General features: G+C 44.6%; 2 protein-coding genes across 3 annotated transcripts in view; one reads left to right on the forward strand and one right to left on the reverse strand.

The window, feature by feature from the left end:
* The window catches only part of Cep95 (centrosomal protein 95), a 30,238-nt gene extending 27,119 nt beyond the window's left edge, over positions 1–3,119 (reverse strand). For both annotated transcript variants that reach the window (XM_028865201.2, XM_028865202.2), the window contains exons 1-2: positions 2,790–3,119; positions 1,393–1,521 (exon numbers count right to left, since the gene is read on the reverse strand). In XM_028865201.2, coding sequence (XP_028721034.1) covers positions 1,393–1,521; positions 2,790–2,808 — 148 coding nt within the window. In that variant the 5' untranslated portion in view covers positions 2,809–3,119. The remainder of the gene's footprint in view (positions 1–1,392; positions 1,522–2,789) is intronic.
* Positions 3,120–3,679: 560 nt separating this feature from the next.
* Positions 3,680–11,833, forward strand: Ddx5 (DEAD-box helicase 5). The gene is made up of 13 exons (XM_028865203.2): positions 3,680–3,914; positions 5,157–5,322; positions 5,522–5,618; positions 5,747–5,880; positions 5,985–6,050; positions 6,699–6,840; positions 6,926–7,086; positions 7,171–7,343; positions 7,773–7,883; positions 8,110–8,171; positions 8,258–8,317; positions 9,574–9,798; positions 9,991–11,833. Exons 1-13 carry the CDS (start codon positions 3,871–3,873, stop codon positions 10,395–10,397), a joined length of 1,848 nt encoding a protein of 615 aa, XP_028721036.1. The 5' UTR covers positions 3,680–3,870; the 3' UTR covers positions 10,398–11,833.
* The last annotated feature ends 334 nt before the right edge of the window (positions 11,834–12,167 follow it).

The following is a 12,167-nucleotide window of genomic DNA, read 5'->3' on the forward strand; positions in this document are numbered from 1 at the left end:
TGCTTTCCCCAATCAGCCAGGCATGGTGGCACAATGCTTTTAATTCCAGCTTTCGGGAGGCAGAGTACAGCCTAGTCTACACAGCAAGTTCTAGGTCAACTGAGGCTATATAGTGATACTATGTCTCAAAAAACAAAACCAGAATACCAAACCACAGCAGGTGTCCAAGTAGTCCTCTTTTACATGCCCTATCTGGGAATAACTGTATAAAGGCTAAAGTACAGAGGAGATTATGGAAAGATTTTAATAGCAAGGCAAGTGTTTCCTCTGGGTGGAGTTGTATGCACCTTTGATCCCAGCACTTGGAGGTAAAGGCAGGTGGCTCTGAGTTTGAGGCTAGCCTGGTCTACAGAGCAATTTCCTGGACAGCCAGAGCTACACAGAAAAACCCTGTCTTGAAAAAACAAAACAGAAAGATGAACCCTAGATAATTGAAACTAACATCAAGCTACTACAACCACAAGTCAGACCATTATTCTAGAAAATGTGGAGGACACTCATTCAAGTTAACAGTGGGGAGAGCAAAAGGACACTAATTTTACAGCAATTCGTGTTTATCAATAAGGGACAAAGAAGCAGTAAGGAATCTGAGGAAAAGGTTAATGGAAGACACACAGTGATTTGGCCCCTAAAAGAAAAGGAGCAGTCACACTAAGTCACATTCATTGACTGTCTTCCTAGTAAATTAGGTTAACAAAGTAGAAACAGCTTTTTTTGAGACAGAGTCAATGTAACTTTGGAATTCTCTATGTAGACCAGCCTGGCCAGTACACCCACTGTAATGTTAATTCTTATCTATAATTAGTAGTTAAATAGACTCAACAAATTTCCAAGACCCACTCAAATTTATAACCTTGAAGGTAGTCACAGAAATGACATTAAAAGGCATGAATGAATTACATGGGATTGGATTAAAAGGGGATTAACTCAAATAAATGCCAAACTATTTAATCATGGCTCTTATTGTGGGTGAGGTCCATAATGTACTAATTAAATCAACTAGTGTCATAGTTGGATAGAATTAAGATGTCGAGCAGGCAGTATTGGTGCACGCCTTTAATCCCAGTACTGCATGCTGGCAAAACACCCATACATACAAAATAAAAATAAATCTCAAAAAAAAGAAAAAAAATTAAGCTTTAAGCCAGGCGTGGTGGCACACGCCTTTAATCCCAGCACTTGGGAGGCAGAGGCAGGTGGATCTCTGTGAGTTTGAGGCCAGCCTGGTCTACAAAGCGAGTTCCAGGAAAGGTGCAAAGCTACATAGAGAAACCCTGTCTTGAAAAACCAAAAAAAAAAAAAAAATGTTGAAAAGGAAATAAAATTCTATGTCAACAGAAACCCATGGCCTAAAACATAACCAAAATTACTCTCAATTTTCAGTACCCTTACCTGGTACCTTTTCTCCCAAAATGGATTGATAAAGTGCAATAAAAACATTAGCATCACAGTCTTCAAGTTCGTGTATCCTCAGATGTATGTGACATTTAAAAAGAAGGTTATTGGCAACTGTTACCCATTCTGTTGGAGAAGAAGGTGGGGGAATCAGTCTTCAATAGCAATAGAAAAAGTCACATATACATTTTTTTAAAAAAAGCCATACAAGCATATACATTGAAAACTGTAGAAGATAAGAACTTTGTCACTAAACTTCAAACACTCAACTGAGCAAAAATTTTCAAAAGATGTATTTAATTTCTTGGGATGCCTTCCAGTGGTAGATCCTACACAGTCAAAACTATTGTTCCAATCAAACTTTACTCTTGCAACCTAAAATCCATCTACCAGTATTTTTATACTTACATGGGTGTTTTTAGTTACAATACATTTATAGGTAAGCAGGAATGTCGTAAGATAATTGTAAATGATGATCTGAAGTTGCCAGAATCTAACGGAGGTGGCTCCAAATTCCCAATTATCTTGTGTAAGTTAAGATCTCTCTGGTGCCCAAACAAGTGATTGATTTAGGCTGTTAGGAACTGGAATAATGACAACACCGACACTAATGCATTTGTTAGTTTTCTTTTTTATTATATTTGATGTATACGAAGGTAAACATGAGGAAACCATAAACATATCGCTAGGCTCTGAATTAGCACAGTAATACTGCTCCCCGTTGTTTTTTGTTTTAAACAGCTCTTACCCTCCCCTATATCGCAGGAACATGTTTAAGGGTTTCAGCAATAATCTCGAAAGCTTGAAACACCTGTATCCTGAAATTACTGGGTATTAGAGAAGGCACGTTAGAACTGGACACATCTCCAGTATGAGATGGACAGATATTCTGGAGACAATAGTCTGAATGTGCCATGCCCATTATGCCTCCCTCCCGATGCCCATTTCTCACAGCAGTCCAAGCCATGACAACCATTTTGTATGCTGTCCTGGTGAGGAGGTAAGCGTCCTAGACAACCAAATCAACTGGCTTTTCAAAGGCAGTACTAGACAAAATCGGTTACTCTGGAGGACATCAAAAGATCTTATGAGTGCTATGCCTCAAAAAAAAAAAAATTCAATACATGTCCCACGAAATTCGGGTAAGAGAAGGATCCTGACTGCTCTGTAAAGACAGGATGCGGGTGTTCCAGACTAGCCAAAGAATTGCTGTCACATCCCAAGTCTCCGTTCCACGCCCAGACACCCCAAAAGGTCTCGAGGCTGAGACCCTAAATTCAGAGACCCCACCCCCGGGACTGTGACCACTGTCCGACAGTCACGAGCCTCTCCAGAAGCCCAGACACGGTCCAGGTCGGCCCGAGGCCAGCTGGATGCTGCAGGCCGAGACTCACCGGCCTCTGAGCTGGCCATACTGCCAAGAAAGGTCGCGGCCGGACTCCCGAGAGCGCGGGCGACGGTGTCCTGGAAGGGCCGAACCGGAGAGAGCCGAGGCGGGGAGGAGGGGGTAGGAACCAGAGAGCGGGGAAAGGAGGGCAGGGAGAGGGAGGGACGTTAAAACGGCTTCTCGCCGCTGATTGGTCGCCCGAGGAGCGCTTCCTCTGGCCGCACGCGCTCCGGCGGCCGTTTGCGGGCTCTAGACACCCTTCCCCGCGGGCTAGATCCCGCTTCAGGGTCCTCAGGTCGGCGGGGCCAGGCAGCCAGGTCCACCCAGCAGCCCGGCCGATCTCCCCGGGGCGTTGGGGCCGCGCTTCCGGTGAGTCCGCGGTTTAGGTATTCCTCCGCCGGTCCCCAGCGAAGAAGTAGTGCGGCCCGCCGGGCGCCGGGGCGCAACCACGTGACGAGGGCGGGCTCCGCCTCCCCGTCGTCTTCGGGAATGGGCGTGGGGGAGTCTGGGGAGACGTAAACAGCTTCAAGCGGAGGCTGCGAGGCGGCCGGCGCGGGCCATCTTAGTGACCGACCGCCTGGGCCACGGGGCAGCGGCTTGCTTGAGGTGTGGCCAGACGAGAGAAGGCGGGGTGGCGGTCCAAAGAGTGCGGGCCGAGGCGTGCTCGTGGTGTCACCCTGTCGTGAAGTGGGGGGGGGAGAGGAGGTGACAAACGGGCGCCTGTGGGGGGGGGGGGAGCGCCCGCGGGGGGGAGGGGCGAGGACATGGCGGATTCCGGAACGCCAGCGGGCGTTGAGGCCTCCAGCCGTGGGGGGGCGGGGCGGGGCGATGAGGTCATAGAGCGGCTCCCATCGTCCTTTGCGGCGAGGAGGCGGGCCAGACTATAAAACGGGCCGCCGGGACGCAGCCGGCACCTCATTCATTGCCACCGGTCCTCGGGTACGCAGCTCCGGCCTCGTCCCCGCCCTCCCTCCGCCGGTGACGCCCCCGCAAAGGCTTGGCCGTCGCCGAGGCCTCCTCTCCGCGACTCGTCGCAGCTGGATTCTCTTTCCGCCGGGTCGTTCCCTCTCACCGCAACCATTGACGCCATGTCGAGTTATTCCAGTGACCGAGACCGCGGCCGGGATCGAGGGTGAGTGTGGCGAGGGACCTGTCAGGCCGAGCGGGCGAGCGAGCGGGCGGGTGGGGGATGGGAGGGCGGCGCGGCAGGGGCTCGGGCTCCCAACCGACCGCCCGACCGACCCACCCGGGGGATTTCTCTCTCGAAGGGGGGCCCTGCCTTTTTCCGATTTCGGATATCCGACTTTAAAAAAAAAAAAAAAAAAAAAAGCCTCTTAGAGGTGATGTTCTTGGTAATGCGCGCAGCCTCGCTTTTTTTTTCCGGGGTGGGAGGGCCGGGACCCGCGGCGGCCCCGGCGCCCCCGCGGCTGGCGAGGGGAGCCCCGGAGGGCCGTGTGGAGCGAGGGAGCGCCGCGCCTTTGAGAAGGCGGCCCGAGGCGGTGTTCCGAGCCGCCTTCCGGCGGGGGTTGGAGGGGCTCCCGGTGTTACCGGGGGGCAGGGGGGTCGCTTTCGAGGCCATCCGTGCCCGGTGGGGTGGGCAACGTCGGCGGATTCCGCCATGCGGCTGAGCCGCGGCCACAAAATGCCGGCCTCGGACATGGCGGCGGCGCCTTTGTTACCCCGCCCGGCGGAGGCGCTCAAAATGGCAGCGTCGAGAAAATGTGGCGCAGAGAGAAATGCGAGACAAAGAAGGAAGCGCCGCCCCAGCGGGAACGCCGCCCGGCCCGGGACTCCTCCCCCGGTTGTCGCCGGCTCCTCCTCTTTTTTTCCCTCGCGTTATATAATTTTGCTACCTTGATTTGTAGCGCTTCCGCGGTTCGCGGCGTTACCCCAAAACGCGGCTCGCCGGCGTGTGCACCCCTTTCTACCCTGCCCGCGACACCCTCCTCATTCTCCTGCTCACATTGTCTGCGCAGTCCCGTTATTCTTTTAACATCGATTCCTTTGGTCGAAAACACTGGCAAAAATAACCCTGTTAAGCTCCTCCCTTCTTGCCCAGCTCCTAGACTCTTAATTCCTAAGCTTTGTGAGGAGAGTATATGGAGTCTCAAGCTGTTATCTGTCCTTGTAATCTGAACTTGAGACGTTTGGGCAGTTTCCGACCTGATAGATCCAGGCTGTTTGTTTGGCCTCAATAAGAGGGTGCTTGGGACTACAGTAAAGAAATAGTGTGCCAGTTGTGGCTGTCGAGAGAATGACAATTGGGATGGATTCCAGAAATGCAGTTTGGCTCGGTAGCAAAAGCCATTAAATAAAACGTGGGTGTAAAACTTGTATATAGAACTCTTTCACAGTGTGGGTTTTCCCCCCGTAGATTTGGTGCACCAAGATTCGGAGGGAGTAGAACAGGACCCCTCTCTGGAAAGAAGTTTGGAAATCCTGGGGAGAAACTAGTTAAAAAGAAGTGGAATCTTGATGAGCTGCCCAAATTTGAGAAGAATTTTTATCAGGAACACCCTGATTTGGCAAGGCGCACCGCGGTGAGTAATGTGGCTTTTACTTGGGGTAACAGCTTCTACTCACTTAGATGGAAACTAACATACCTTGCAAATATCTTGATTTGAAGAGTTATTTGTGGTTTAACTTCCAAACAGTGTCCCACTGAATTTGTTACTGAGCTATAGGAAACTTGTCAGTGTAGCTGACCGAGGTTTGAGACAAATGATTTCTTTTTTTCAGCAAGAGGTAGATACATACAGAAGAAGCAAGGAAATTACAGTTCGGGGTCACAACTGTCCAAAACCTGTTCTGAATTTTTATGAAGCAAACTTTCCTGGTAAGGACTAATTCTCATCATCATTTTTCATTTGTTCCCTCTTTTTGCCTAAAATTTTTTTTTTTTTTTTTTTTTTTTTTTTTTTTTTTTTTTTTTTTTTTTTGCTAAAATGGTATTATTGGTTACAGCAAATGTCATGGATGTGATTGCAAGACAGAACTTCACTGAACCCACTGCTATTCAAGCTCAGGGCTGGCCAGTTGCTCTAAGTGGATTGGATATGGTTGGAGTAGCTCAGACTGGATCTGGGAAGACCTTATCTGTAAGTTTAGGAAAACTTGGCTATTCTGGGAGAGGTGACCTGGGTAATCCTTTTTAAAGCATTTTAATACAATTGCTGCTGTTTTTATTCTTCATCTCCAATAGTATTTGCTGCCTGCCATTGTCCACATAAATCATCAGCCATTCCTAGAGAGAGGTGATGGGCCTATTGTAAGTATATCTTGTAAATTTTTTTTGGTTGTTACAGTAGAGATTTGTAGACTACATAACACACCCAATTTGCTAGAGCTGGTTTGACTTTCATAGAGGTGGAGGACGGAACTTGAGTTTAAAACCTAGTGCTGCCCAAGGACAGTAATAAGCTTGATACTTGTTATCCAATCTGATGACCGAGTTCAATAAGTAAATGTAAAAGAATTCTCTTCAACCAGTGTCTCTTTATCCTAAGCGTAGTGGTCCATGCTTATAATCTCAGTACTGTAATCCCAGACAGAAACTGGAGGATCCAGGAATTGGAGACCAGCTTCAGTGACAAGGCCTTGTCTTAAATTAATTAAAAAATAAAATCTTGCCAGGCGATGTTGGTGCATGGCTTTAATTCCAGCATTCGGGAAGCAGGGGCAGGCAGATCTCTGAGTTCCAGGCTAGCCTGGGCTACATACAGAGTGAGTTCCAGGAAAGGTGCAAATCTACACAGAGAAACCTTGTCTTGAAAAACAAATAATAAATAAAGTAAAATCTTGTGTCAATCTGAATTGAATAGTCAGCACAAATCTTAACCCCAAAAAGACACAGCACCCTAGTATCCTGTTTTGTACTAGAAGCGCATTTTATTTATATATTTTTTCTCCCCCTTAGTGCTTGGTGCTGGCACCAACTCGAGAACTGGCCCAGCAAGTGCAGCAAGTCGCTGCTGAATACTGTAGAGCTTGTCGCTTGAAGTCTACTTGCATCTATGGTGGTGCTCCCAAGGGACCACAGATTCGTGATTTGGAAAGAGGTATATATAATCATTAAGGGGGTCTCTGTTACTAATAGGGAGAAGGTTTTACATACTATATTTACATTTACTCCTTTAATTAAAGGTGTGGAAATCTGTATTGCAACACCCGGAAGACTGATTGACTTTTTAGAGTGTGGGAAAACCAACCTGAGAAGAACAACTTACCTTGTCCTTGATGAAGCTGATAGGATGCTTGATATGGGATTTGAACCCCAAATACGGAAAATTGTGGATCAAATAAGAGTATGTATCCTTATGTTCTTGTAAAAATCAGTTCTAAGTTTACTCTTAGTTTTGCAAGCTAATTTATTTCCCTAAATTTTTTAGCCTGATAGGCAAACCCTAATGTGGAGTGCAACTTGGCCAAAAGAAGTAAGACAGCTTGCTGAAGATTTCCTGAAAGACTATATTCACATCAACATTGGTGCACTAGAACTGAGTGCAAACCATAACATTCTTCAGATTGTGGATGTGTGTCATGATGTAGAAAAGGATGAAAAGTAAGTTTAAATTTTAGCAATTTGAGAAAATCTTGCTTATATAACAGAGTAATTAGTTTTGAAAGATGTCTTAAAATGAAATTTAGTGTGGTATACATTCTTTTTAAGATCTGTTTATTGGGGGATATTGCTTGGTAATAAAGCACTTCTCTGCCTGACTGGTAAGCAAAAAAGCTTAAGAGTGCGAACCTAGCAACCACGCAAGCACACCAAGTGGTGTGCCAGTCTTCATAGACATGTTCTTTGGATAGTGTGCTTGCTGGAACCTAACACTTCTGTAAAGAAAGGAAAGCCGTGGGTCATGAGCTTTCCTGAAGGACCAAGAACAGAATCAATCGCCTTAGTGGCTTAATGGGCATGTGTTTTTTGTTGATATACATTCAGCTGTTTCACTAAGCACATACATACAATTTTTTTCTTTATCTTTAGACTTATTCGTCTAATGGAAGAGATCATGAGTGAGAAGGAGAATAAAACCATTGTTTTTGTTGAAACCAAAAGAAGATGTGATGAACTTACCAGAAAAATGAGGAGAGATGGGTATGTGGTTTCCTGCATCAAGGCAGACTTCCGAAAAGGGCAAAAGTACTTGTATCAGAAGCAGGGAGTTTTGTGGGTATCCTGTGCTACAGTATAGGTAATCAGGGACAGTGTAGTGGTAACAGCTCAGGCATATGCTCAGTAGGAGAGCTGTAGGGTTAAATATTGGTAGATTCTGCCTTTAGGTTTTAAAATGTGAGTGCACTAATAGAACTTGTTGATATAGGTGGCCTGCCATGGGCATCCACGGTGACAAGAGTCAACAGGAACGTGACTGGGTTCTAAATGGTATGTATTTCAAATAAGATGAAATTGGTTTGTAACTTGGTAACATTTGCTTGGATTCATGATCTTTTATGTGTATATCTTTGTAGAATTCAAACACGGAAAAGCTCCTATTCTGATTGCTACCGATGTGGCCTCCAGAGGGCTAGGTTAGTACAAACTCGAATTCATGGCTTGGTTTCCCAGAAGATCTCCATGTAGTTTTTTTTAAAGAAAGTTTATTGCTTTCTTTAACCTCTGCATTTTTTCTAAGTTTTTTTCACATAAAGGTGCAGTCTTTGTGGCAAGGCCTAGGCATGACAATCGGAGGACTCGAGGGGGATGGAGGACTAGTGATCGGCTGGCTGCTTCCAGTCGATTAGAGAGGTGAAAAGCTGAAAGTGTGCCAGTAATCTTCAAAGGGCAGAACATACCACCTCTGCCCCATAAACTGTTCTCTCCGGGGGAAAAAAATGGAAGTTACCTCACAGTTCACTGCCGTGGTATTTCATCTGTCCCATGCTTTGCATGATTGCCATGGTACAGCATTGTTTCAAACTGTTCACTGTGATCTGTGGGTCTTTGAGTTTCAGTGAGTTTGCTGAAATGTCGAAGAAATATTTCCAAACTTCAATGTTCAATGAAATTTTTGTTCAAGTTTGAAATGGAGAGAGCAGCTTTAAAAGGTACTAAGCCTTTTACAAATTGGTGAGTACTGGCACATGAGACCTAGAGCAGGATCAACTTCTCACACATAGTCAGTGGGAAAAGAAAGTGCCTTGAAAGTTCCTCCCTCACCTACACAGTAGTCGTCATGTCGAGACCTGCCAGAGAGAGACACATTCTCAAGTGAATCCTGGCTTCTTGGAAGTGCTTGCCTAGACGAGACACAGTGCATTAAAACAACTTTTGGGGGACAGGTATGTTTTTCTTACAGCTGCAGTTGTAAGGTCTTGGCAAGACGAGCAGTGTGGCCAGAATTTTGAACTTCTGATGAGTGTAATGCAAAGGACCTTGTACATTTTTTTTTAGAGGTCCTCAAAAATGAGCACATGAAGAGGTTGCTGTGAAACTTTTAAGTGGCCCTACTGCGCAGAAGCATTCAGATGTCACTTGATGATCTGTAAGGGGACTTTGCCAATTTGGGAATGTGCTGAGGAGAATACACATTCCCTCCATAGGCTGTCAATGGGCGGGTGATAACTCAGTACAGCTGACATGTGCTTTTTTTTTTTTTTTCTGCCCCACCCTCTTTTTTTCTACCTCAATGGTATTCCTACAGGAAATGGATAACCATTTTAACTGTATTTTTTGCAGCCCGTACCTTCTTGGGAATACAATTGTCTAACTTTTTATTTTTGGTCTGGCTGTTGTGGTGTGCAAAACTCCGTACATTGCTATTTTGCCACACTGCAACACCTTACAGATGTGGAAGATGTGAAATTTGTCATCAATTATGACTACCCTAACTCCTCAGAGGATTATATTCATCGAATTGGAAGAACTGCTCGCAGTACCAAAACAGGCACAGCATACACTTTCTTTACACCTAATAACATAAAGCAAGTGAGCGACCTTATCTCTGTGCTTCGGGAAGCTAATCAAGCAATTAATCCCAAGTTGCTTCAGTTGGTCGAAGACAGAGGTTCAGGTAAGAGATGTTACAAGTAGTTGGGGTCACCTCGTTGTCTACAAAGTATTTTAAATGGGATTAGAGGGGTAAGTAGTTCATTTTGAAACCTAAGAAATCTAAAATCCCAGCATGAATAGAGCTAACTCCTCTGTTAGCACATTTAATATTACCATAGATAAAATTGACCATTTTCACTTACTTTTTTGACAGGTCGTTCCAGGGGTAGAGGAGGCATGAAGGATGATCGTCGTGACAGATACTCTGCGGGCAAAAGGGGTGGATTTAACACCTTTAGAGACAGGGAAAATTATGACAGAGGTTACTCTAGTCTGCTGAAGAGAGATTTTGGGGCTAAAACTCAGAATGGTGTTTACAGTGCTGCAAATTACACCAATGGGAGCTTTGGGAGTAATTTTGTATCTGCTGGTATACAGACCAGTTTTCGGACTGGTAACCCAACAGGGACTTACCAGAACGGTTATGATAGCACTCAGCAATATGGAAGTAATGTTGCAAATATGCACAATGGTATGAACCAACAGGCATATGCATATCCTGCTACCGCAGCTGCTGCGCCTATGATTGGCTATCCGATGCCAACAGGGTATTCTCAATAAGACTTTAGAAGTATATGTAAATGTCTGTTTTTCATAATTGCTCTTTATATTGTGTGTTATCAGACAAGATAGTTATTTAAGAAACATGGGAAATGCAGAAATGACTGCAGTGCAGCAGTGATTATGGTGCACTTTTTTCGCTATTTAAGTTGGATATTTCTCTACATTCCTGAAACAATTTTTAGGTTTTTTTTGTACTAGAAAATGCAGGCAGTGTTTTCACAAAAGTAACTGTACAGTGATTTCAAATACAATAAATGAAGGCAATGCATGGCCTTCCAATAAAAGATATTTGAAGACTGAATTAAGTGGAAATTGTACTTTATTTTACATATATAATGTCATGTAAAACTTGGCTTAGATAGTATGATTTGGGGGGATTTTCTTTCGTTTTGGTGTTTATTTTTACACAAAAACTAAAGTTGACTACTTGCCATTCTTTGATTTAGGACTTAGGTGAGGGAATCAGAGGCCCTTAAGATATCTCATATGGGAAGAATTTTAGAGACAGTGGATTTTTATAAATTTGTCAGTAGCTTTCAGCATCAGGGATATAATATGGTGACTGTTCTTTTGCAAAACAGTTAAGTGATGGCATACTTTATTCTGGCTTTTGGCTGTATTGTTAACTTCTAAAATACACAAAGCTGACAGACTGTTAACCCCAAGAGCTGTGGGCTTTGTCCTTAGTGCAGCTTATTTTGTAGGGTCTAGTCCTCACCAACTTGCCAGGGTTCTTAAAACCAGACTGGCAGTCAGGAATGTCTCCACATTATTTCAGGGCATTTTAGAGGTCTTCAGATTGTAGACTAGTCAGTACTCAGACACAAGGATGAAAACCTCAAAAGTAACCAAGTCGGGCAACATACCAAAAGAGTTCTAAAGATGAGATTCGAGATGTACTTACTGCTAGAAAGATCCAGGGGAATAGCCATAGTTTTAAGTGAATTTCCCAACAGCTTTATTTCAGAATGGCTATCAGTAGATCTAAATGTCTTCCCAGAAAATGGTGTGTTTTGCCCAGGACAAAAGTCCTAAAGGAATTTGATTTTTTTTTAAAGGCTTTGATGTTAATTCCTTATTTATAAAATGTAGAACAAATTAGAATGTGCTGGGGGTGGGAGCTGGGGTTAACAGCGAATATTTTCCAGGGCTGATAAATTGAAAACTGGTTCATCCTCAAGTACCCTGAGTGGTTTCCAATGGCATGGCTAGTCAAATTCATGATTTTTAATTATAGGTAGATTGGAGCATTTATTACATACTTTACTGTTCAATGTCTTAATGTGGGCCTTTTATTTTGTAAATATTATGGAAATGATTGTGGGGCTTGGAAAAAAATACCTTTGAAGTTTTAAAAGACAGTCCACTTTTTAGCATGTGTGTTGTGTCCAGCCTGTGGTTGTCTTAACTAATAAATGTGGTTTTTCTCCCCATTCTCTCCTTTATTTATTTGCGTAGACCATCATACCTGGGGGTTTGCAGCCCCCCACCCCTTCCCCACCCTAGCTGTCTGGGAACTTGACACATAGACCAGACTGGCCTTGAAATCAAAGATTGCCCTTCCTGTGTGCTGGAACTAATGATTTAAGGAGTGAGCTACCACACCTGGCCTGTGCTTCATCACACTCCCCAACCCTATTAACTTGCACTCAAACAGGTTACACAAACTGCTGGTCTTACAAACAAGCCGCTCTCTTTTCCCTAGAGTACAGCATGTTACCTGCTAGGTTTACTGATCTCTCAGAGATCCACAACCATTTTAAGGGA

The sequence above is a fragment of the Peromyscus leucopus genome, chromosome 8b, assembly GCF_004664715.2.
Source record: "Peromyscus leucopus breed LL Stock chromosome 8b, UCI_PerLeu_2.1, whole genome shotgun sequence".
Lineage (NCBI taxonomy): Eukaryota > Metazoa > Chordata > Mammalia > Rodentia > Cricetidae > Peromyscus > Peromyscus leucopus.

Excerpts from the sequence above, each read along its gene's own strand:
- Ddx5 (XM_028865203.2), top strand. The coding sequence starts at position 3,871 with ATGTCGAGTTATTCCAGTGACCGAGACCGCGGCCGGGATCGAGG. Across the intron at positions 6,051-6,698 it reads AGAGAGGTGATGGGCCTATT|TGCTTGGTGCTGGCACCAAC; the intron begins GTAAGTATATCT and ends TCTCCCCCTTAG. Across the intron at positions 6,841-6,925 it reads GATTCGTGATTTGGAAAGAG|GTGTGGAAATCTGTATTGCA; the intron begins GTATATATAATC and ends CTTTAATTAAAG.